Genomic DNA, 27,294 nt, shown 5'->3' with positions numbered 1-27,294 from the left:
TGTGGCCACCCCAAACGGGATTGAGGCGTCTGGCAATAGATAGATAGATAGATAGTAAAGGGGATGCAGAAATATAAAGGTGAGAGAAAACAAGAACTTCAGGAACAGGAAGGAAGGAAAGACAGGGAGAGACAAAAGAGGACAGAAATGGAAAGAAAGTGCTTACATATATTTTAAAAATGAAAAGTGTGATTGTTTCCTGCCTGGTAATGTGCAAGGCTTGCTACCAGGCCTTGGCCTCACGTCTTTCTCATCATAGTACACGCGGGGCGATGGTAACCATCCACCTACTACCTTTTTGGTGGGCTAATTAGTGCTACACCTTATCCAATGGTGACCCAAGGCTATGCAGGGCAGGGTCGTCCATCTTACATGCTCCGGCCGCATGCCCGACACAATATCAATATGTGTGTATAGTTCTTAGGTAGTCCAGAGAGACAAACGGATTTAAAAAAAAAAAAAAAAAAGCAGGAGGGGGCAAGAGTAAAGAAAATAGAAGAATGGGGCGAAGATTAGAAAAAGAATGGAATAGGAGATGGGTTCAAGAATATAGAACGTAGGCACAAAACTGTGTATGAAGTGTGATTCCCATAGTTACATTGGCTATATGAATTTATTGGGGGGATTGCCTTAGAGTTACGTCGTAATAGTGGGAGTTTGTGTGAGGTTCCCTTAGAGTTAAATTTTAGTCTCGGCAGTTTACGATTGAATTCCGTAGAGTTATATTACAATTTTGGAAATTAACAATGAAGTTATAATGTTTATGGTCATGGTGAAGATGATGATGATGATAATGATAATAATAATAATAATGATAATAATAATAATAATAATAATAATAACAACTCCTTTGCCCACAGCTGGACAGATCCTTCGAATTAATCATCCGCCCTCTAGAACTGTTCCGCAAAGACGCGATAGGGGCGGCCAAGGAGGGCAGGAAGAAGTTTGAGAAGCAGACCCAGAAGTTTTGCCAGTCCCAAGAGCGATACCTTAACCTGTCCACCAAGAAGGATGACCAGGTGCTGCAGGAGGTGAGTACTGCATTAGTATTAGGGATTTACGGGCTTATTCATGCTGGAGAGGGACGCCTTCACGAGATGGCACTGATATAGCCGGGAGGTGGATCTGCCTGGTTATACAAGTGTCCCTCACTCCCCTCCCTAACCCCCAAAAGGAAGATGGTGGACTGAAGTAGACGGGCAGCGATTTTTCTTCCCTAAAACATACTATTTTTTTTTTTTTTATGTTACTTATATGAGATTAGTATTCACGTTTTTTGTATCATTGGCAGAGAAGGGGATACTGTAAGGTGTAGATAATAAAATAAATCACTGAGGAAAAGGTACTGCGAACCTCCAAACCCACCAAGATTGCGACTTGACGACCAAAGATGACCTCGTTCGATACATTTCTACTTACGTTAGTGTCACTTGATATAGCTGAGCGTAAGACAGTAGCGGTATGTTCCTTATAAAAGTTCGTATTTATTGTGTGTGTGTGTGTGTGTGTGTGTGTGTGTGTGTGTGTGTGTGTGTGTGTGTGTGTGTGTGTGCGCGTGCAAATGGGTATGGAAAGCAGTTGCGACTTGTAACAATGTTGATTATTACATTTGAACAAAGACCAATGTATAGTAACACACACACACACACACACACACACACACACACACAACATAAGCACTAGAAGAGGCGCTAACTATCCCTAAGCAGGCGTGATGAAGGGGAATGTGTTAGAGGTGACGTAATGTAACACTACAACAGACTCATCCCATCACCACCACAACACATCTCATCACTACCACAACACATCACCACCACAACACACTCATCTCATCACCACCACAACACAATATACTCATCCCATCACCACCACAACACACCCATCACCACCACAACACATCTCATCACCACCACAACACACTCATCACCACCATATCACCTCACTTGGCAGACTGACTCATTTTCCCCCTTGCCTTTCAGTTATTTTGGATCATATCTGTGTATTATTTTAACTGTAATTTTGTAACTACTTTTCTGGGAACTCTCTCTCTCTCTATTTCTCTCTCTCTCTCTCTCTCTCAATGAACTGCTATCCCATTCTTAAACTTGTGTAATTAGAGAATAAATCTTTCTATTAAGGCCTAAAGGACGTAAAGTTAGCTCGATCTACATATCTAAGTAGAGTCTCTCTCTCTCTCTCTCTCTCTCTCTCTTATATAACGCGTGTAATAAGACCCCCAATGTGGTGATCTGTTGTGTGGCATTGTACAGCTTCCCTCCCCCCTCTCTCTCTTTCTCTCTCTCCATCTCTCCGTTCCCCCTCCGCTTCCCTCCCTTCCTCCCTCGTTTTTCCCCCTCTCTCTTCCTTCCTTCCTTCCTTCCTCAGTTGCTCCTTTCTCTTCTCCATTCCCTCTCTTCTCCCCGCGCCCCTTTCCCTACCTCCCTCTCCCTTCTTCCAGGTTTTCTCTCCCATCTTCCAGGTGTTCTCTCCCTTCTTCCAGGTTTTCTGTCCCTTTTGCCATCCTTCGTTCTTTTTCCTCTGACCCTTTATATCTTCGTATTTTCCTTCCTTCCCTACCTTTCTCCTTCCCTCGCTCTCTCCCTCCTTCCCTCCCTTCTTCCTTTTTCCTCCCCCTCCCTCTGCTTTCACCCCCTCTATTCCTCCCTCCTCTTTTTCTCCCTCCCATCCCCCCATCACCATTACCACCACAACTACCAACATTATCCCCCCCACTACCACCATTACCACAAAAGCGCTACAAACATTACCATAAACGAGAGTATTTATTTATTTTTTATTATTATTATTATTATTATTATTATTATTATTATTATCATCATCATCATCATCATCACCACCAATACAACTACCAACATTACCCTAAGAAATATTTTAGTGTAGTTTTCTTTATCATCTCAACTACCACAAGTTCACTGTCGTCACCACTGATTCTAGCCTACCAGCATTGCCACCACAATTACCAACATTGCCACCACAACTACCAACATTGCCACCACAACTACCAACATTATCATCACAACTGCCAACATTGCCACCACAACTACCAACACCATCACAACTACCAACATTGCCACAACGACTACCAACATTGCCGCCACAGCTACCAATATTTCCACCACCACTACCAACATTGCCACCACAACTACCAACATTGCCACCACAACTACCAACATTGCCACCACAACTACCAACATTGCCACCACAACTACCAACATTGCCACCACAACTACCAACATTGCCACCACAATTACCAACAACATGACAAAGGGGATATTGATTTTTTTTCCTTATTGTGTTATCTACCACAACTACCAACATTTTTAGTATCATCATCACCAGTACTACCAACATTACCAGCATCATTATCAGCACCAACATTACTACCAATACTACAAACATTATCACCACAGCTACCAACATTTCTACCACCACTACGACCATTACCACTATAACCAGCATAATTACCAACATTACCACCACTACTACCACCACTACCAACATTACCACCATAACTGCCAACATCACAATAGCCAGATCTATGATGTGGTTTGCGGTATCATCATAACTACCACTACTGTCAACATTTCAGCATCATCACAGCTTCTGCCAACATTATAATAAGCTCAGCCAACATTATTACCACCACCATCGCATTCAGTGTGATCCAGCCGAGAGAGAGAGAGAGAGAGAGAGAGAGAGAGGATGAGGGGAGGGTAGTTAGACGAGTGATATGTGGCATGTCGACGGTAAATTAGAGAGAGAGAGACAGACAGACAGACAGACAGACAGACAGACAGACAGAAATTTGCTGTCATATCTAATATAATCTCTATCTTTTCCCCGTGTGTGTGTGTGTGTGTGTGTGTGTGTGTGTGTGTGTGTGTGTGTGTGTGTGTGTGTGTGAATACTACAGTCCAAAAACTACTTTATTACTTTATTCGTCTTCACTTTTTAATAGTGACCGAAACTTAAATAATAATAATAATAATAACAGTAATAATGATAATAATAAAAACTCCCCGACACACACACACACACACACACACACACACACACACACACACACACACACACACACACACACACACACACACACACACACACACACACGCAAATACCCACTAGAGTTTCATTTCTGTATATGAAGTTGATTTTTCAGGCGTGTGGAAGGACTTGTGATATTTCGGAAAAGTATACTGCTATATAACAAGATTTTACTGTTCTTTCCTTCCATTACTCATTCCACATGGGTTTTCCACTCACTTCACCCCTGGGATGGTATGTGGCCGCCCGCTCCACATTCCCCCATTGTCACACACTCCCTCCATTTATCTCTTCCCCCCCTCTTCGTCCATCCCCATCCTTTCCTCCTCTCCCTCTCTGTCTCCTTCCTTCATCTTTTTCTCCTCTCCCTCCTTCTCCTTCTTCATCTCCTCCTCCCTTTGTCTATCTCCTTCACCCTCCATCTCTTCTCCCTCCCTCTCTCCCTTCATTTCGCCCTCCCGTCTCTGTCTCCTTCCCTCCCTTCCTCGTTTCCTCTTCCTCAGAATCCATATCCCACTTCCTGACCTCATCTTTCCCTCCATCCCTCTATCTCTGCCTTCCTTCCCAGTCTTCTTTACTCCATCTTTCCGTCCATCTCCTTCCCTCCCCCGCCTCGCTTTTCTCTCCTCCCTCCCTCTCTCTTCCATTCCTCTCTCTCTCTCACATTAACTCTATTATGACTTAATTGGACCAGCTGTTCTGACTGTGGTAGAGAGAGAGAGAGAGAGAGAGAGAGAGAGAAGGGGGGGATGGAGGCAAACGGTTAGAATGAATAGCAGTCCTTCATTCCATTCTTATCGGTCCCCTCCCACCCCCCCCCGTCTCTCTCTCTCTCCTCTGCGTTTCTCACAAGTAGAGTAATAACGTGTACCTGACAACTTCAATCACGGTGCCTTCTTGGTATGGATCGTAAGACCTTTCGTGGTACTACTTATCTTTGTGACTCAAACCTCACAACAGCTGTATATAAAAACCATGTACTGTCACCTGATCCAGCAATTTTTTACAGATTGGCCAAGTAAAAAGTAAATAGCTTAGCAGTGAGGATATACGTATGTGTGAGAGAGAGAGAGAGAGAGAGAGAGAGAGAGAGAGAGAGAGAACTTGTGCCCTAGTTTGTCAGTACTATATAATTACTACTCGGCGTTGGGTAGTATAGCGTTGGTTTTCGTGCTGAGAAGAGAATAAGGCAGTTGTCACTCTTAAAGCTGAAGTAGATGTATTGTGGGAGCTAAAACAACAGCACCATCAGTGATTATTGATACTGAACTGGTTACTGAAGATATATTGATTACTCCTCCTCCTCCTCCTTAGACTTACTGCTTAGAAAAACAATATCTGAAAACTGAATTGTACTGAAAGATATATGCCATAAGGAAGAACAATCAGAGCTCCTCCTAAGAATAACATATACATCGTAAGTATTATATATATATCCACGTATTGCACAGCCAGCAGTAAAAATATAGACATCCTTTCTTTGCCAAAATTGACCTTAAACGATACTGTGTCTGGAAATTGTTTTAAAATTCAACTTGATTTTAGATTATGGGACTTTTTTTTTTCTCAATCTTTTTTTTTTCTTAATTGTTTTCTTCTTTTTGTGTTTTATTATGCCATTTAATTTCGCCTGTCCTCTCCTCCCTTCTCTCCCTCCCTTCCTTTTTTTTTTTTCCCCTGTTATTCCTCCTTTTTTTTCTGACATTCTTCTTTTCCTGTCTGCCTCTCCATTTGCATAACTGATTTCATGCCTCTGTCTGTCTGTGTGTCTGTCTGTCTGTCTGTCTGTCTGTCTCTCTGTCTCTGTCTGTCTGTCTGTCTGTCTGTCTGTCTGTCTGTCTCTCTCTCTCTCTCTCTCTCTCTCTCTCTCTCTCTCTCTCTCTCTCTCTCACCCCATTAGAATTAGAATAACTGATTTCATGGGGCTTAGTCACAGTAAGAATGGGGAGAGAGAGAGAGAGAGAGAGAGAGAGAGAGAGAGAGAGATGGAGGGGGGGAGGTAATGAAGTGTGTATAATTCCTTTGTTCATCATTGTTCAGTTCACCCCTCCACTTCCTAAATCATCCTTCACCCTCTTTTCTTTTCTCCCCACACTTTCTCGCCCCTCCCTTTCCTCCCCTCTCTCTCCGTCTTCCCTCCCTTCCCTCCCCGTCTCCTGTCTCCCCTTCTTTCCTCCTCCCCTTTCTCCCTCCCTCTCTCCCCTCCTGCCTCAATCCCTTTCTCACCTCCTTTCTTCTTCCTTTGCCTATCTCATCTTCCCTTCCTCCGTCTCTCCTTTCCAACTCCTCCTCCTCCTCTCATTTCTCCCTCCCTCCCTTCCTCCTTGTTCCTTTCCTCATACCCACCCCCCCTCTCTCTCTCTCTCTCTCTACTAAGAGGGAAGTTACGAGAGATGAGAAAGAATAGAAAGAGCCAGGAGAGTAAGAGAAGAGGGAAGTGGAGAAAAAGGGAGGAAAACAAAGGAGAGAGAGAGAGAGAGAGAGAGAGATTAAAGCAATGCAGACATCAGAGAAACAGTTTAGTGCTTAAGTGTCTCCATTAGGCGATGACGTAAGCATGACGTCATTGGCAAATTAGTGACGTCACTGCTCCACGTGGTTTTGTTTACATTCTCCAGATGATTATGGAGAGGCTTATGGCAGTTGAAGATGAGGTGATGTTAGCTGGTAGGTATGAGAGAGAGAGAGAGAGAGAGAGAGGAAAATAAAATAGAGAGGAATATAGACGTAAGACATGATGTTAGGGTAGAGAAAATGAGAAAAAGATAAGGAAGGGAATAACAGAAAAATTCACAGATAAAGAGGAAAAAGGACTGAAGAGAGAGAAAGAAAAGAGGAGTTGAGAGGAAATTGAGGATAGAAAAAGAGAAAGGGCAATAGAAGGGAACAAGATTAGGAGAGAGAGAGAGAGAATAAAAGAAATGGAAACGAGGAGGGATGGAAAGAGGAGAGAGGGGAGAGAGCAGAGAGTGGAAAGGTTAGAGGTGGAGGAGAAATCCAAAGCTTGTTATTGGTGTTTCAGAGAGAGAGAGAGAGAGAGAGAGAGTTGTTTTGTTTCAGACAGAAGAGTTTTTATGGGGTGTGTGTGAGCTGTTTGTTGCTTAAGGAGAGAGAGAGAGAGAGAGAGAGAGAGAGAGAGCGCTAAACTGCACAATATTTGACATTTGTGTTTGGCATTTTTTTCTTGTTTATCTTGATGATGTGGAGAGACCTCACACACACACACACACACACACACACACACACACACACACACACACACACACACACACACACACACACACACACACACACACACACACACACACACACACACACACACACACACACACACACACACACACACACACACACACACACACACACACAGAGGAAACCCCATAGTGTGTTTCTGACGTCTCTTAAATCATGCCTTTGTTATCCCCCCAGTTTATCGTCCCACCCCAGCGCACTTTGATCACAGCTCCATAACACAGCTCTATTACGTGTCACAGCTCTATAACACATCTCTAAAATGTTTCACAGCTCTATAACGTGTCACAGCTCTATAACACAGCTCTTTAACGTGTCACAGCTCTATAACACAGCTCTATAGCGTGTCACAGCTCAATAACACAGCTCTATAACGTGTCACAGCTCCATAACACAGCTCTATTACGTGTCACAGCTCTATAACACATCTCTAAAATGTTTCACAGCTCTATAACGTGTCACAGCTCTATAACACAGCTCTATAACGTGTCACAGCTCTATAACACAGCTCTATAACGTGTCACAGCTCTATAACACAGCTCTATAACGTGTCACAGCTCTATATCAACTGTATAACGTTTCACAGTTCAATAATGGATGTCATCACTTTAGGAGGTTAGATGTGTGTCAACTATCATAAGTTTCTGCTTGATAGATCTTGCGGGGTGGATCTGCCAACCACTACACCACTAGCTCCCCAGAGAGAGAGAGAGAGAGAGAGAGAGAGAGAGAGACGGGGAGGAGGTGTGGAGGGCACTAGCCAGATAGTCGATAATCCTTATGTACACAGAATCCCAATACCGAGAGAGAGAGAGAGAGAGAGAGAGAGAGCGCAAAGAGAAGGAAGAGAGTTATGATTGAACGTATTAAGGGAAGAAAGATAAAATTGAAGAGAACGTTGATGGAGGCAATGGACAATCTTAGAGAGAGAGAGAGAGAGAGAGAGAGAGATGACGTAACTGAGTGTGCGAGGGGAAGAGAAGCTTGAAAGAGAGGGAAGTTTGAATGGAGGAGGAGGAGGAGGAAGAGAAGGGCAGGGTAGGAAGAAAAGGAAGAGATTGATAGTAGGACAGGGTGTAAATGAAAACCAGTAAGATGAGGAGGAGAGGAAAGGAGGAAAGAGGAGGTGACTGACGAGGAGAAGGGAGAGAATCTGGAGGAGGAGAGGGAGAAAATGAAGAAGGAGTAGGCAAGGGACAATGAAGGAGAAGGGGAGAGTGAATGAGAAGGTATGTGGGGGAGGTTGGAAGTATTTTCACGCCATTCATTCTTTCATTCTTCACACTTGTCTCACCTGAAGGAAGGATCACTCAAGAGCACTCACCCCACCACTCACGCCAGCTCTCTTCACTGTGCACACGGCTGTCTTCTTTGTATTCTTAACCACTTCCGTAACAAGATGTCGCTCGTAGTCTGTTCCAAGCACCTTCCTAAATATTTCCCTCGACACCTCCCCACCTCCCTACTAACCTTCCTATCTATTTCCCTGCCAACTTCCCTATCTGTCTCCTTACCAGCCTCCCTACCTACATTCCTTCCAACCCTCCTACCTATATTCCTTGCTACCTCTCTGTCTCGTTACTTGTCTTCCCCTGCCTATCTCCCTATCCTCTTTACCTTTCTCTCTACAACGTGACTTCCTACTTGCTTACCTACCTATCTCCCAGCCTGACTACCTCCCCTCCTGCGTTTTTCTTTCCATCTTAAATCCCTTCTTATCTGAACGAAGGATTACTGAAGAACACTCACTCCCACTTTCTCACAGCATCTCTCCTCTTTTTGCATATTTTGCGTGTGTAAACTTTTTTTTTATTTTTTACCCTGACGTAGCCTATATTAACCATCTCTCTCTCTCTCTCTCTCTCTCTCTCTCTCTCTCTCTCTCTCAAATCCCCTCTCTTTCCCCCCACTTCCCCTCACCCACCAAAGTCGTTCAAACACAAGCATAATAAAAACGTCCCCCATTCTTTTGTCGGGTCTGTCAATGGCTGTGGTGGGGGGGCAAGGTTAATGGGGGAGAGAGAGAGAGAGAGAGAGAGAGAGAGAGAGAACGCAAATTATGAAAATGTAAAGGAAAATACTGAAAAAAAAAAAGATCACGAGAAGAAACAAAAACAGACAAATAATAATAATAATAATAATAATAATAATAATAATAATAAAAACATAGCCACACATTCCTTTATTAATTTTACCATATCTTTGTTAATCGGGGGAGACCAAGGCATAGTTGAGGATTGAAAACGGACAGATTAAGAAGAATAACAAGGAGCTAAGCACGCGTTGTTCTCATTTATGTGTTGGCTACTCACGGAAACACACACACACACACACACACACACACACACACACACACACACACACACACACACACACACACACACACACACACACACACACACACACACACACACACACACACACACATCCTCGCCATAGCATGTGGTCACTAAGCAACAGGATCAGAAGAATAACCAGTATCAGCACGCATTATTCTCATATACCATGCGTCGCCTACTCATATACCATGCGTCGCCTACTCTCATATACCATGCGTCGCCTACTCTCATATACCATGCGTCGGGTGCTCAGGGGAAGACACAAGCAAGCCACAATCCTTCCAGCACCACAGGGGATATTTATAAAGAGGCCTTATATCCAGTTGAGCATTTTAGAAGTCGATTTGGTTTTCCTAGATTTTGACTCTGATATTTACTTAGTTTTTTGTGAGGGTAAACGACAAGCACTGGTTTTTCTTTATTTACCTATTTATTTATTTATATTATTATTATTATTATTATTATTATATCATCGTTATCGTCGTCGTTGTCTTCATCTTCATATCATTACTGTCAGGATCATCATCATCATTATTATTATCATTATTGTTATTATTATTAGTAGTAGTAGTAGTAGAAGTAGTAGAACTGTATGGCAGCTATAGAAGTGAAGACAGAAGCATACACTCTCCTCCCTCACAAACTAAGCGCGAGAAAATCTATAAGTATGTACCCCAGGCAAAATTGGCCCCCACCACAGCAACAGCAACCCCTCCGTCCAGCCAGACTATGCGAGTGAGGGGTCAATAAATCAGGGTGATGGGGGGGGGTCAGGGCCGTGATGCAGTCTGCCAGGATGGGGGGTTATGGCAGGGGACAGTGTGGAAATGGAAGGGAAATGGTGAGAGGTGGAGGGATGGTGGGAGGAAAGGGAGGAAATTTAGGGATGGATGAGAGGGAAGAGAAGGGAAGGAGGGGTGAGAGGGATAGAAAGAGGAAATGAAGGGAAGAAGGAGGGGTGAGAAGGGAAGGGAAGAAGGAGGGGTGAGAAGGGAAGGGAAGAAGGAGGGGTGAGAGGGATAGAGAGAGGAAGGGAGGGGGGACAGAGAGGGAAAGGGAAGGAATGAAAGGGGGTTGAGAGGGATAGGAGGAAGGGGGAAGGAAAGGAGGGTGAGAGGGCCGGAGTGAGAAAGGAAGGGAAGTTTGGATGGAGAGGTGAAAGGGAAGCGAGGAGGGAGTGAAAGAGAAAATACCTAAGGGAAATGGAGGTGGGAAATAGAAAGGAGGAGGAAATGTGGATCAATAAATCAAGATGGCGAAAGAGAAGCAGTGGCTGTGATATAGTCTTCCATGGTAGGGGTAATGGTAATGGTGGACAATGGCACGTGTGAATTTTAGGTAAGTGGGGGAAGGAAAAGAGGGATGGGTGTGGGGAGTAAAAATGATGTAGGGGAAGGTGAGGGATGTGGGTAGGGATTGGTGGGAGAGAGGTGAGGAGGTGAGAAAAGAGGAAGGGCTGTGGGGAGTAAAGAGGAGGTAGGGGGAGGTGAGGGATGTGGGGAGAGGTGGGGAGGTGAGGAAGGAGGAAAGGGTGTGGGGAGTAAAGAGGAGGTAGGGGGAGGTGAGGGATGTGGGTAGGGATTGGTGGGAGAGAGTTGGGGAGGTGAGGAAGGAGGAAAGGGTGTGGGGAGTAAAGAGGAGGTAGGGGGAGGTGAGGGATGTGGGGAGGGATTGATGGGAGAGAGGTGGGGAGGTGAGGAAGGAGGAAAGGGTATAGGGAGTAAAGAGGAGGTAGGGGGAGGTGAGGGATGTGGGGAGTGAGAGGTGGGGAGGTGAGGAAAGAGGGAAGTGTGTGAGGCGACTAGAAAGGATGGATGTGATGAAGATACAGAAGATGGAAGGAAGAGGGGAAGATGAGAGGAAATGGAGGGGGAAAAGGAAAGAGGGAGGGAGTGTAGGGTCGATAAATCATGGTAATGGTAGGGGGTGTAGGGCTGTGATGTACTCTGCCATGGTGGGGGTAATGGTAATGGTGGTGGTAGTGGCAGTAGTCAATGGCATGTGCAGGTTGGTTAGGCGGGGGAAGGGAAGGATGGAAACAGGGAAGTGGTTGCAAACAGGAGTAGATGTGAGGGGAAATAAGTGTGGAGGGGGAAGAGGAGAGTGAGGGGAATGGACGAGAAGGAGACTAGAAGGAGGAGAGGGGAAAGAAGATAGTGCAGAGGGGAAAGGTTCAAAGGACGGAGGGGATGAAGCAGAGAAGAGAGGAAAGGATGTAGTAGGAGGAGAAAGGACGAAAGAAAATAGGAAGGATAAACAGATTGAAGGAAGAGAGAGAAAAGAAGAAAGAGAGGGAGAAAGATGAGGAGATAAGTGAAAAATAAGTGGGAAGTAGTGAAGAGGAGAAGAGCTGAAATAAGAGGTGAAGAGAAGAGAAAATAGGGAAACGTAAAAGAAGAGAAGGGGAGAGAGGAAAGAGAAAAGAGAGTGAGAAAACAGAGGGGAATTGTGAAAGAAGGAGGAAGAGGAGGAGAGATGAAAGATAGGAATATGAGAGGGGAAACATGAGGGGGAATAAAAGCAGAGAGGGGAAATGAAACCAGCAGTGAGAAATAAAAGAGAGGGGAGGGGTGAAAGAGAGGATGTGTGAAAGCATAGGGGGGATAATAGCACTGTGGGAGGGTGGGAACGGTGGTGCTGAGAGAGAGAGAGAGAGAGAGAGAGAGAGAGAGAGAGAGAGAGAGAGAGAGAGAGCTGTATTACTGTAGGGCTGTTTGGATTTAGATCATGTGTTTAACCCCGTCAGTCAGAGGATGTGTCTCTAATAATGAATAGAATCATTTGAAGTTAGTTAGAAATATATAAAGATGTCCTCAGAGTAGGGCATAACTTGTGAATGATAGTCGTAGAAAATATATTAACTTAAAGATTTACATATCCATTGTATCACATCTCCTTCACTTCATCTCCACCCTACCTCCACTCCCCACCATACTCCCTCACTCCACACAACTCTTGCCTTCCACTTTTAGACTCCCCACGCTCACCTGTCAGCTCTTTCTCCTTCACCACACCTCCACTCCCCACCACACTCCATCACTCCACACAACATACTCTGCACTACCTACTCTCATCCACTCCCTTTCACTTAATAGTAATTCCAAGTCTTCCTTTATCGCTCCCTCTCACGCTACAAGTGGTTTCCAGCTTACCCTCATACACTCGCTCCACCACACTAAATCTACACTATCCAGATCCACCGTACTCCAGTTTCACTCCACATTCGCTCCACTCTACCTTCATCACACCCCACCTTTCCTCCACCTCACTTGACCCTCTCTCCACCACACTCCTCTCTTCCTCCAAATTACCACCCTCTCACAACCACACGCCACCCACTCTTCACCACACTCCATACTCTCTCCACCACACTCCACACTTTCCACCACACTCCACCCTCTCAACCACACTTCACCCCACCCAACCACACCCCACCCCACCCAACCACACCCCACCCCGCCCCACCTGCTTCACCAGTACAAAGAGTGGCGGGGTGGACTGAAATAGGTGGAATATTGACTGCTAGTTCCGTGTCACGCTATGGGTATTGATATGTAATTGCACATTCTCTCTCTCTCTCTCTCTCTCTCTCTCTCTTATATTCATCATTCCCCAACTCCCCATATCCTGTTTTCTACATGACATGCCTGAGAGAGAGAGAGAGAGAGAGAGAGAGAGAGAGAGAGAGAGAGAGAACCTGTCCATTGGTTAAACAGATATCAATGAATTATGGTAAAGCAAATGATAAGACAAGGGTATGGGTAGGTTTGACTGAGATAAGAATGGAAGGTGAGTGGATGGTATGGAAGGAAATGTGGAGGAAATATGTGGAAAAGAGGGTGGAAGAGGGATAGGAGAGGAGTAAGGTAGGCAGGTAGAAAGAATAGGAGGTAGGTGATGATGATGATGATGATGTGGAGGAGGAGATTAGGAGGTAGGGATAATATAAAGATAAGTGGATTGAAAGGTAAGGAGAGAAAGGAGGGGAGATATAGGTAGGGTTGTGTATGGGAAGGAAGGTGCACATAGGCAGATGGAAGGAAGGTAGACGGGGATGATGATGATGATGATGATGATGATGATACAAGAAGGAGGAGAGGATATCGGAATGAGGGAGGAAAGCCAGGTAGACAGAGAGGGGGAAGAGAGAGTGGGGAGAGTTAAAGAATAAAAGGAGCCTGGAGTATGAGACAATATGGGGGGGTCAGACAAACAAACAGGTAGGTAGGTAGGTCAGACACGGAGGGAGGGAAGGAAGGGGTAAGGACAGGGTCACAGGGAGGCCAGACAAGGGAGAAGAGGGTCAGACAGGCCGAGAAGGACAGGGAGGGAGGGAAGGGAGGGAAAGTCCAGGAGGGAAGGAGGGGGAGGAGGCACTAAGAGAGGCTTTTCGTGCGGCAGACTTTCAGTAGCGTTCTGACTTCCATCAGGGGAGGTGGTGTTAGCGGTCGTTCCCTTAGTGTGTCCCTGTCACTACCCTTCTCTGGACGTAATCACGCTCATTCTACTCACGCTACGGCCATCACGCACCCTCGTTCACCCACTCACTCTACGTTTTATAATTCTCCTTCGTCACACCTCGACCTCTCCTCTCCTGGTGGATTTGGTGTGCGTTTTGGCGTCCATTTGCGGCGTCGCACGTACTCTGCACAGGAAGCGTCGTTCTTGCAGCCCTCCAGCTCTCAGTACCAGCCATACTTGACGTCACCCTGGCTAGTGTGAGGGTGACAGGGCGAGGGGGGAGTGCCAAAGGTGAGAGGGAGGTGCGGTAAGGTGAGGAGGGGAGTGAGGGAGGGTGAGGAGTGCGAGGGAAAGGAAGATGGAGGGAAAGAAATGAAGGAGAGGAGTAGTGAAGAAAAAGAGATACAACTAAATGATATGTGCCAGAAGGTGAGGGGGGGATGTGGTTGAGTGAGGGAGGTGAGGGAGAGAGGCAGGGAAAGGTGTGATGGACAGAGGATGTGCGAAAAGACAAAGTGTTATGGAAGAAGAAGGGGGAAAAAAAAACATTACTAAGGGAAGTGCCAAAGGGTGAGGAGGGGGAATGTTAGGGTGTGAGGGTGAGGGTGAGGGAGGGAAACGGGAGGATGTGAAGGTGAAGGAGAGGTGCGAAGGAAAGAAAAGGTTTGATGGAGAGTTAAATAAGGATAAGAAATGAGAGTGAAAAGTACGAAGGAAAGAGTGAGAAGTGAGGGAATTTTCAATGGAAGGAAAGTACTAGAGAGTAAAGGTGAGGTGTGGAAAGGGGGAAGCAGGTGAGAGAGAGAGAGAGAGAGAGAGAGAGAGAGAGAGAGAGAGAGAGAGAGAGGAGTGTGAGGGAAGGGAAGTGTGAGGGATGAAGGAAGGGAGGTGCCAGAGTGAAGGTGTGACAGTAAAGGACAGGTGTCAGTGAGGTAGGAGGAGGAAAGGTGAGAGGGGATGGAAGGTGTGAGGAGGGAGGAAGGGAGAAATATTGTGAGAGGGAAGAGAATATGAAAAGGAAGAGAGGTAAGGATGGAAGAAAGAATGCGGAAGGGAAGGGGAAATGAAAAGGAGAAGAGTTTAGTTGGAAATGGGACTGTGAAAGGAGAGGGAATATGGGAAGGAAAGAGAGAGAGAGAGAGAGAGAGAGAGTTAGTATCAAAGTAAGAAGAAACGATAAAGGAGCTATCTACGTGCATGTCTGAATTGTAGGTGACAGGAAAGTTAGGTAAATATTATGTAACCAAACATTGATGTAAATGGAAAATTATTTATAAATAGTTTGAAGCGTAAATATGAAGGATGATTTATTAATATCTAAGGTGAGAGGCGCTTAAGATAAATAGTATGCAGTCAGTATGAGATATAAATACGAAGAGGATTTAGTATGATTTAATAATAGTTATGTGTTAAAGATGAATATTAGGTAATCAGTATGAGGTGTAAATACGAACAAGTTAGTATGAGAGAGAAGATTCAGAGTGAATTACAAGGTAGTTATTATTATTATTATTATTATTATTATTATTATTATTATTATTATTCCTATATTCTTGCTACCTCCAGACGATTTTATTCAGCTTAGAATAAATTAATAGTAGTGAAGCGTTAAGGAAGGCTCCAATATGTAACCCCACCAGTTCGAAGAGTGAATAATACTGATCCGCTTTTTGGCTGAACAATTTTGGAACCCTGACACAATATTCTGAAAAAGTCAACTGGATTCCGATGATTACAATACTGTGTTTCATAAGTCATCGCTCACAGTCTCGTACTTTATCGTAGGAATGGAAAAAAAAAAAAACATCGTAGGCAAGAGGTCCAGGGAAATATTGTGATTTTGGGGTGTAAAAATGAAGACAGATTAGAATTAGTATTTTGTGTGTGTGTGTGTGTGTGTGTGTGTGTGTGTGTGTGTGTGTGTGTGTGTAGGTTATATATCATGTGCATTATAATGGTATCTTCTGCCCATCCCTTCCCTTCCCTTCCTTTCCCTTCTATTCTCTCTTCCACCCTTCCCTTCTCTTCCCTTCTGCTCGCTCCTCCACCCTTCCCTTCCCTTCTCATCCCTTACCTTCTGTTTGCTCCTTTATCCTTCCCTTCCCTTCCCTTCCCTCACATTCTCTGCCGTCTCTTTTTCTCTCCTTTCCTTTCCTTTCACCCCTTTTCTTCCTTTCGTTTCACCTCTTTTCTTCCCTTCCCATCCCATCCCATCCCTTGTGGCCATTTTCCCACGGAGCTCAGAGCCAGTCCATTACCACTGCCCTGACTAATACCATTACCTCTACCACCATTGCTACCACTACCATGACTTAAACTACCAACATTACTACTACTGTCTTGACTAATACCATTACTTCTACACTACCACCATTGCCACCACTACCATGACTAAAACCACGACCTCTATCACTGTTGCTACCACTACCAAGTCTAAAACCATTACCACTATCACCATTACTACCACTACTACGATAACCATCTCTAATACTACCACCATTACTACCACAAATACTATTATTTCTTCACCTTTACTACCACAGCCATTACTAACACTCACTATTTACTACCATTACTACCACCATTTCTAACATCATTACTATTATCATTGCAACCATTACCATTACGATACTGACACCTGCATCATCATCATCATAAACCACCACCACTCATAACCACTACCATCATCATCATCAACAACCACCACAACTACCAACATTTCATCCACCATAATCTACCACTACCACTGTCTACCACCATCGACACTACAACTACCACCACCACCATCAACAACTATCACCACCACCACTACCACCATCGACACTTCCACAACCGCCACCATCACTACCACTCATTGTCACCACCACCACCAACAACAACCACCACCACCACAACTACCAACATTCCACCTCCACCACCACCATTACCGTGCTTCCTGCCTCATCAATTGTAGCATCATCATCTACGCTACATATCTTTCTCTCATCCCTTCTACATCGCTTTTTGCTCCACCCTGTTTCTCTTGTTTACTTTTTTTATCACTGTTTATCCTTTTTTTTTTATCATTTTTTTGCATCATACTGTACAATGGATTTTACTTTTTGCTTCACACTGTTTTCTATATCCATTTTGTTTTCATTTTATCTATGTCCATTATACTTTTTGCTCACACTGTTACACACTATACTTTTTGGGGTCTCTTGTCTATATTCATTTCTTGCTGTTCATTCATACTTTTGCTTCACACTGTTCTTCTTTGATTTTTTATTTATTTATTTTGTTTTCCAATTTGCTTTTCATCCTGTCTTTTCAGCATCAATTTTTGCTGCACTCTGTTACCTGTTTAACAACCTGGTGTCTCTAGCATCGCCTTTTGCATCACACTGTTTATTCATTTAACTCTTTGCTCACACTGTTACGGTAGCTTTGTCTTTAGTATTCAACATTACCTTTTACTCCACGCTGTTATCTGTTTTATTAATATTCCTGAATTTAGAAGTACTGTGTGTGTGTGTGTGTGTGTGTGTGTGTGTGTGTGTGTGTGTGTGAGAGAGAGAGAGAGAGAGAGAGAGAGAGAGCATCAACATGGTGTCAGCAAATGTATTATTATGAGGATGCATGTGTGTGTGTGTGTGTGTGTGTGTGTGTGTGTGTGTGTGTGTGTGTGTTTACAAGTCATCCTGCTGGTGGAGCTTGGTGGACGAGTAGGTAGATGCGTGGGTAGGTAAGTGAATGGGTAGAGTGGGTGAGTGGGTAGAGTGGGGTGGTTAGGTGGGTAAGTGGGTGGACTTTGTGGGCGGGTGGTTAGGTAGGTAGGTGGGTGGACTGTGGGTGGGTACCTGGAGAACGTGACAGGAGGCGGGCTTATGTTGCTAGTACTTCACCACAAATAACACCCAGTAATTTACCGGGAACAGAAATAACCTACCGTCCAAATCCTCTCTACAGTGTCCGGGTTTTGGTGTGACGAATGTATTTCGTTCAGTGGCTTCCCGTTACGTGTCAGTGAACTCGATCCGGGGAAATCCAGTCGCTTCTTCATTACCAGTATTTTATGTGTATTGTATTCCTGCTGCTATACTCCTTTCACCTTAACTTGGCCTAAAACTGATGTCTCTCCGTCTTGACTTCTGAGCTGTAACAAAATATGAACCTTGGATTATGGTGCTACATATGAAGAGCTGTGATGGATTTTGGGTCATAGTATTGTCTTTATTCTGCCATAGATTAATGCTACAGTATGGTGCTAGTCACGAAGAAGTGCTAGGAAAGGATGTTAAGCCTTAGTACTATCTTAGTCCGCCATTGAGCTGGATGAACTAAGCTGCAAAAGGACGAAAATCTGAGCCAGTTTAAAGAAAGTGTATATGTTTTTTTTCAGCCAACTGTAATCAAAATAGCATCAAACTTTGAATGATAAGAACTAAATCGGTAAGACATAGCATTGCCTTGTGCTTAAATAATCGCTCCGGTATGTTTTTATTTATTTATTTACTATTTTTTACGGTAAATGAATAGCGAAACGGTACAGCAACACTTTAGATTTCACCGCCCCTGTTGGATATTTTACTCAGCTATGAAAGACCCCACCATCTATTTGTGAGAAAGTATATCAGTATGGGGCTTTTTACCCGTCTAATATTTACCAAGGCTGTCTCTAAATGTCTGCCTGTCTATCTGCCCCTATAATTATTTACCAGGATATTTGTCTCATTACCCAGTATATCTTTTTGACCGTCTATCTCTCCATCTGTTTATTTGTCTGTCTGTCCTGATTGTCTGTGTATCTGCTTAACTGTTTGTCTGCCTGTTTGTTTATCTGGATCTGTCTGTATCTGCCTATCTGTTTGTCTTTCTACCTGTCTGTTTATTTTTGTCTGTATCTGGTTGTCCGTGCATCTACTTACCTCTTTGTCCTTCTGTCTGTCTGTCTATCTCTCTGTGTGTCGACTTATTTATCAATCTGTCTGTCTGTCTGGATCTGTCTTTACCTACTTATCTGTCTAAAGAAAGAGGGGAAGACAAACCCATAACCTAAACCCAGAGACGGAGAGTGACTATGGGAGTAGCTGCAACTAGAGCAAAATGTGCCGACCCATTAACTATTGCGCCTTAGTTTGCTTTAAAGGCGATAGCACTGGCACCCTAACACACACACACCACCCACCGCCACAAGAGACAGGTTTCTCCTCTAGCGCATTCACCTTAACTTGGCCCAGATTTTTCGTCCTCTGGTAGCTTATTTCACGTAGCTCAGTGGTAGAAAATGTTGCGGGTTTTCATCTCCCATAGCGCTTCTTCGTGACCAGCATCATATTGTAGTGTTAATCTGTTTCAGGGTTAGATTATATTAGGTTGGATTGGGTTAGTGTATGTGGTTAGATGGAGTTAGGATGGGAAGGGTTATGTGAGATCAGGTTAGATATAGAAAGGATTTTGTTACTACCACTCCGGATGTGTAGATTTGACGTAGCTTGATATGTATTTCCCGGTACACACACACACACACACACACACACACACACACACACACACACACACACACACACACACACACACACACACACACACACACACACACACACACACACACACACACACACACACACACACACACACACACAGGGAAAATATATGTAGACACGAAGAGTACCCAAAGCAAGAATCAAAGGTAAATAGATTGACAGATTGACATGCAGCCTAATAACAGAAGCTAGATAGATAGACAGACAGATAGATAGACAGTAGATCCACGCAGACAGACACACAACCCAAGCAGTGTTAAGGGTAGTCAAAAGGAGGTATTGATTAAGGCACGCTTCACCAATACACTTAACCCGATTTTGGTGATTGGCTGGTGGTGTGATGGTTGGTGACTGGGGGGGTGTTGGTGACTGGAGGGGGAGTGTTGGTGACTGGAGGGGGAGTGTTGGTGACTGGGGGGGTGTTGGTGACTGGAGGGGGAGTGTTGGTGACTGGGGGGGTGTTGGTGACTGGGGGGCTGTTGGTGACTGGAGGGGGGGTGTTGGTGACTGGAGGGGGGGGTGTTGGTGACTGGAGGGGGGGAAGGTGTTGGTAATTGTGGTAGAAGTGGTATAGCTGGTATGTTTTCACTAGAGGGAACTGGGCCATTTGACACACCTCACCCATGCAGTTGACCTGATTTTGGTGATTGGCAGCTGGGGTGATGCTTGGGGAGAAGGAGCTGACTGGGAGATGACGTGCTTGTTGTTGTTGTTGTTGCTGTTGTTGTTAATTGAGGACACTTCAGCCGGACGCTCCCAGAGTTCTTGTGTTGAGGTTGTGTTGGAGGATTGTGTTGTGAGAGTGAGGTGAATGAGGTGAGAGTGTTGTGAGATTGAGGTGTATTAGGTGAGTGTGTTGTGACTGAGGTGTATGGGGTGAGTGTGTTGTGAGAGTGTGATGTATGAAAGGTAAGTGATGAGGTAAAGAGACGACATTTGTATGGGAATAAGGGTTGGGATGACGACGATATGATGATGATGATGATGATGATGATGATGGTGATGATGATGACACTAAAGTAAATAGTTTCAGAGTGTAATTGTACCGTACTTAGAATTATGAAACTTAAGGAAAATTAATCACCTTATAGAACTGTAACCAATGTAGCGAAACTACTGAAAATTTGCAAAACTAAAGGAAACTGAATCAGAATATTTCATTAGGCACTGAAACTGAAATTGAGTGATATCTACTGAAACTTTTAAAGCCACGTGAAACAGTGCATAAAACCTGAAAATAAGTGAAACACGCTGAAACAACCGAAAGCCATTGTTATTCGTCAAATCTAACTCGTGATATAACAAACATGTGCTGAAGTTAAGTGAAGACATCTGAAACCAACTGAAACATTCGTGAAACAAGTGAGGGAATGACTCGTGAAGCCTGAGAGTCACCATGAGTCCCACGGCTTCACCCCCGCCCTACTGGAGTGCTGGTGAGTCAGTGAGAGTCAGTTAAGGTCAGTGAGTGTGAATAGGGTGAAGTGAGTTGTGAATGTACTTTAGTGTGAAGGGAGTATGGGATAGGAGAATTTAGTCAGTATGTAGGTCGATTGATGAGTCATTTGAGAAAGTGTGAATTAGTGTGAGTAAGTGTGAGTCAGTGTATTAATAAGCATGCATATGGTGAAATGATTTGAGAATGAGTTTTAGTATGACGGTAGCATGCAGTGGAGGGTAGGTAGTTTTTGGATCGATAGGTAAGTCAGGGTGAGTCAGTGAGTAAGTATGAATATGGTGAAATGATCCGTGGATGATTTTAACATGATGGAAGAATAGAAGGTGGGTAAGAGATCAGATGTTGGTGAGTCACTGATGTAGATTTTGAGTTAGTGGGTAAGTTTGAGTCAGTGGATTAGTCTGTAGATAGGTAGAGTTGAGTCAGTGAGTCGATTTCAGTCAGCAGCTGAAATGGAAGCTGCACTTGTAACCCTATACATATCAGAACGTGAACCCAGTGGACTGCAGGCTGAAGTTGCCCCTCTCTTGCAGTCCACCATCATCCTTTCTGGGGATAGGGAAGTTGCAGAGGGAGGTGTGTATAACCAGGCACTGGAGCCGCCTGGTTATATCGGTGCCACCACATGAAGGCGCAACTCTAGCAGAAATGGAGATGGTGAGTAGGAGAAAATATTGGTGGTTTTCAGAATGTGGGAGGCAGTATGAGTTGTCCTGGGAATTTAAAGGGTAGAGAGAGAGAGAGAGAGAGAGAGGTTCAGCATTCAAATATGCACTCAGTAAGATATGCATTCAACTCTTATCATACCTTACATGCTTAGTAACACACACACACACACACACACACACACACACACACACACACACACACACACACACACACACACACACACACACACACACACACACACAGATAGATATATACTGAGAGAGAGAGAGAGAGAGAGAGAGTAGGGTGATGAAAGAGCTGATCCCTATGACAAACAGACGGGGGGCGCCTTAGATGAAGAGAGGTCGATTGGGGTGAGAGAGAGAGAGAGAGAGAGAGAGAGAGAGAGAGAGAGTTCAGAAGATGAAGATCGGAATGAGAAGAGTAATAATAATAATAATAATAATAATAATAAATAACAGTAATAATAATCGTAATAATAATGATTATAGTAATAATAATAATAATAATAATAATAGTGGTGGTAGGAGTAGTAGTAGTAGTAGTAGTAGTAATTACGGTATAATAATAATAGTAATAATAATTTTGGCTCGGTTGAGGACAAAGTGACAGAAAACGTGAAAGGAATCCAAGAAATGTTGAAATTAAATGCCTAATGAAATTGTGTGTGTGTGTGTGTGTGTGTGTACGGAAGAAGTTGCTTTGTGTACGTATTGTATGTGGCGTATGTTTATGTGTGTGTGATTGTGTGTGGCATAATTATGTGTGCGAAGATGTCTATGCCCTTTTGTGTGTGTGTGTGTGTGTGTGTGTGTGTGTGTGTGTGTGTGTGTGTGTGTGTGCGTGCGTGTGTGTGTGTGTGCTTTAAAGGTGGAGTGTCGGTTTATGTGGGTGAGTCAGGCAGGCAGGAAGGCAGATATGAAGGCAGGGTTTCAGGCATGCAAGTAGGAAGGCAGATATGATACAGGAATAAATAAAAAAATAATGGGCAGCAGGTAGACAGGTAGGCAGACAGGCAGGTAGACAAGTAAGGTGGCAAATTTGTAGTAAGCAGATTGGGTAGAAGGTAACTTAAACAGGTAGGCAGACAGGCAGGTAAGTAGTCAGGCAGTTAGGTAGGTAGGTAGGTAGGTAGGAGGGGAGGTAAGTAGGTAGGCAAGTGGAAAGGTTGGGAAACAGGAGAGGGAGAAATGGACTTTGTCAGGAGTGGAAAAGCAATTAGCAGAAGAAAGAGCATTGATTAATTTGATGACGGAGTGGCCTGCCTCATGTGATGCTGGGTATGGTGATAAATTAGCAGAAGAAAGAGCATTGATTAATTTGATGACGGAGTGGCCTGCCTCATGTGATGCTGGGTATGGTGATAAATTGGGGTAGGTGTGGTGTGTGGTATGGTGAAGGCAGCAGAGGTATTGTTGTATGGTGAGGCTGGTATATCAGGAAGGTATTGATATCTCCATGTGGTGTATTATTATTAGTAGTAGTATTGTTATCATTATTATTGTCACTGCTATTATTATTATTGTTATTATTATTATTATTATTATTATTAGTAGTAGTAGTAGTAGTAGCAGTAGAATTGTTAGTGGTGGTGGTGGTATAATTATTAATTTTTACTACTACTACTACTACTACTACTACTACTACTACTACTAATGATACTAATACTAATACTGCTACTGCTGCTGTTATTATTATTATTATTATTATTACTATTATTATTATTATTTGATACCTAAAACGATACACAGCCTTACCATTTTCTTCTGTCATTGAGCTACAGAAAATAAGCTACAAAAGGACGAAAATCTCAGCCAGTTAAAAGTGAACGAACTTTAGGTTGTGTAAATCAGTCTCTTTCACCCTGACTTCGACCTCCAGTATTTCAAAACCGGAGTCTCCAGGTATTTCAGTATGAATGGATCTTACCTTTGGCTCTCTCTTCTTTGACTTTCTGAAAAGGGGATGTGTTTGCTGTCCTATGGTTATTTTTTGCACGTATAAAAAGATGCGTGAATGAGAGGGGATGGGAGAATTTGATGGGAAAGGTATGGTGTGTATGGTGAAGGGGGAGGTATAGCGTAGTGTATAGTGTAGTGTAGTGTAGGGTAGGGTGATACAGTGTGATAGTGAGAGTGTGGTGGTGTGAAAGAGGGTGTATGACGTGGTGTGGTGTGTGAATATGGTGTGATATGGTGTGTGGCTGGAGTGTGTATGGTGTCTGGGATACACCGCTGGGAATATCGATCCTATAGCCTCCTTCCCCTCGCTCACTACACCCCCCCTCCCCTCCGTCTTTCCCCTTACCCCCCACCTCCTTCCTCTCTCTCTCTCTCTCTCTCTCTCTCTCTCTCTCTTTCTCTCTCTCTTCCCCCTCATCCCCACCTCCTTCCTCTCTTTCTTTCCTCTCACCCCCACCTCCTTTCTCTCTCTCTCTCTCTCTCTCTCTCTCTCTCTTCCCCCTCATCCCCACCTCCTTCCTCTCTTTCTTTCCTCTCACCCCCACCTCCTTCCTCTCTCTCTTTCCCCTCACCTCCACCTCCTTCCTCTCTCTCTTTCCCCTCACCCCCACCTCCTTCCTCTCTTTCTTTCCCCTCACCCCCACCTCCTTCCTCCCTCTCTTTCTCCTCACCCCCACCTCCTTCCTCTCTCTCTTTCCCCTCACCCCCACCTCCTTCCTCTCTCTCTTTCCCCTCACCCCCACCTCCTTCATCTCTCTCTTTCCCCTCACTTTGTGTCTCCATCTCTCCTCCTCCAACCTCCTTCCACCTCCTTGTTCTCTCTCACTTCTTATTTATATCTCTCCTTTCTCTCTTTTTCCCCTCACTTGGCACCTCCCCCCTCTCTCTCCACTTTCTTTCTCTCTTTCTCTCTAATCGATTCTCCTCATTTCATCCTTTCTCTCCTTCCTGATTCTCCCCTTCTCCCTCTTTCTCTCCCTTCTTCCTCTTTGTCTCCTTCCTTACCAGACTCCCGTCCTTTGTTTCCTTCTCTTCCTTGCCCACTCTTTTCCTCCTTGCACTCTCTCTCTCTCTCTCTCTCTCTCTCTCTCTCTCTCTCTCTCTCTCTCTCTCTCATCTTTCCGTCCCCTCTTTTTATCAACTCTGTTTCTGTCTTTCCCTCTTTTCTCTCTCCCTATCTATCATCCTCTCTTCTTACCTCTTTCTCTCCACTCTCTTCAGCTCTCCCTCCCTCCTCCCCCCCTCATCTCCTTATCTCTCCTTCTCTCCCTCGTCTTCTTATCACACTCTTCGTATCGTACTCCCCTCCCTCCTCCCGTTTCTCCTTATCTAGTCTCTCTCTCTCTCTCTCTCTCTCTCTCTCTCAAATCTCCTAGCAGACCATTTTTTTTTTACACTAGAAAGACCTTGTAACTATTTTTTTTTTTTTTACATCCTTCGAAATATACAAACTCAACAACATAGCCTATATATTTATTTTACGATATACGCGGCAAAGGTGATATATTAAAGGTATATTCCGGTATATTCCTGTGTAAGAGATTTGGTGAATGAATATGCTTTGGATTCGTCGTTTCATTTAAGCGGAACTCGATATTTTTGTCAGTACTGCATAATATCGTTCTCTCTCTCTCTCTCTCTCTCTCTCGGTCGAAGGGATTGCAGCGTTGTGGTGGTGGTGGTGGTGATGGTGGTGGTGTGGTGGTGGTGGTGATGGTGGTGGTGGTGGTGATGGTGGTGGTGTGGTGGTGGTGGTGATGGTGGTGGTGGTGGTGATAGAGGAGGACTTGCTATTTCTCTAATCATTTCTAGAGCATCATAATCATAGCACATGTACTATTAACGAATTTGTGCGTATTTAAGTGTATTTATGTATGTATGTTTGTATGTAAGTATGTGTATGTGTGTGTGTATGTGTGTATGTATGTAGGTATGTAATAAACAATATCATATGTGAACCAGTTAGTGTATTATTGTCTGTATTTTTTGGCATCTCTTTTTCCCTTTAAGTGCTGGGCTTTACTTCACTTGATTAAAACCATTGAGTATTAGCCAGACGACCTCGAGCTGAAGGGGTTAAGCATTTCCTTGCCATTTTAACCTCCATTTGGCACTGAACGCAGGTAAAGCTTTTGGTAATGTTGTGTAATTCTACGGGGTTCTCACGCCCCCCTTCGCTGATGCATATAATTTGGGTATGGGGTACTATCGCTGTTATGGTGTGTAATTCTACGGGATTCTCACGCCGTCCTTCGCTGATGCTTATAATTTGGGTAAGGGGTAATATTGCTCTTATACCAATGCTGAAGCCACCATACAGGGAGAGGGGAGGAGGGAAGGTGGGAGAGGGAGAGGGCAGGGGAGAAGGGAGATAGGGAGAAGATAAAGGGAGAGGTGTGGGGGGAGAGGACCACAGAGGACGGGCGTAAGGTCAGGGGTGAGGCAGGTCAGGTCAAATGTCAAGGGTGAGAGCTGGGTGATCATTAGTAACTCCCCTCAGACGTCACTACCACCCCTCACCCCTCCCTTCCCCTCACCTCACACCTCCTCTCCACTCACCTCTGTCCTTATCTCCTCTCATCCTTCCCCTCATCACTCCCCTCATCCCTCCCATCAACCCTGACTCCCACCCTCACTTTCCCCTCACTCCATCACCTCCCCTTACTCCTCCCCTCCCCTTACTCCTCCCCTCACCTTTCCCCTCACCTCTGCCCTTATCAACCCTCACCGACCTCTCTCTCTCCCTCAATTTATTCCTTCCTAATTTGCTCATTTATCTTGTTATCGTCTCGCCTTATCGTTGCCTCCTCTGTCTTTTCTTAGCATTTTCTTATTAATATCTTATAGTGTTTATCTATTTATTTATCTATCTGTCTTTTATCTATTGTCTATATCTTTTATCTACTTGGTCATTTCATCATCTATCATTGTTATTTTTTCTGCTTGATTATGTATGTATTTATTTTTTCACGTGTTTATATCTGTGTATATTTTATTTATCATTAACTGGTATCTTTATTTACGATTGTATATATATCTTTATTTATTTTTGTTTTTATTTGTTCATTTTATTTATTTATTCATTTTTATTGGTTTTATTTTGTTTCGCTGAATATTTATTTTTATTTTATTCAGTTTATTTATTTATTCATTTTATGTATTTATGAATTTTATTTTATATTTATTTTTATTTATTTATTCATTTTTTTGTTTATTGATTCATTTATTCATATTTATTTATTTATTTATTTATTTAGGTGCCATCCTGCCTTAAATTCTACGTTTTCTAAAAAGTTAAAAAGTTTGTGCAGAATTAAAAGTGAGAAAACTTTTATTTACCAGAAAGTTGCAGGTCAAGATTAGTTTGAATTAGACAGGAATTCATGGGCAGGTGAAGTTTAAAAATGGAAAAAAATAAAAGAGATAGAAATAGCTTTAAATGAGTAACATGATAAAAAAAATTGTTGTATGTATGTATGTATGTAGCATGTATGTATGTGTGTATGTATGTATGTATGTATATGTGTCTGTGTATGTGTATGTATGTATGTGTATATGTA

General features: G+C 43.7%; 1 protein-coding gene across 1 annotated transcript in view; it reads left to right on the top strand.

The window, feature by feature from the left end:
- The window catches only part of Graf (GTPase regulator associated with FAK), a 222,567-nt gene that overhangs the window by 135,107 nt on the left and 60,166 nt on the right, over positions 1-27,294 (top strand). The window contains exon 3 of the mRNA XM_080276959.1: positions 861-1,034. Coding sequence (XP_080133085.1) covers positions 861-1,034 — 174 coding nt within the window. The remainder of the gene's footprint in view (positions 1-860; positions 1,035-27,294) is intronic.

Source organism: Coenobita brevimanus, chromosome 67 (assembly GCF_032717465.1).
Source record: "Coenobita brevimanus isolate Jiangsu-jjx chromosome 67, ASM3271746v2, whole genome shotgun sequence".
In the NCBI taxonomy this organism is placed as follows: Eukaryota; Metazoa; Arthropoda; class Malacostraca; order Decapoda; family Coenobitidae; genus Coenobita; species Coenobita brevimanus.
This window is presented reverse-complemented; position numbering and strand designations above follow the sequence as displayed.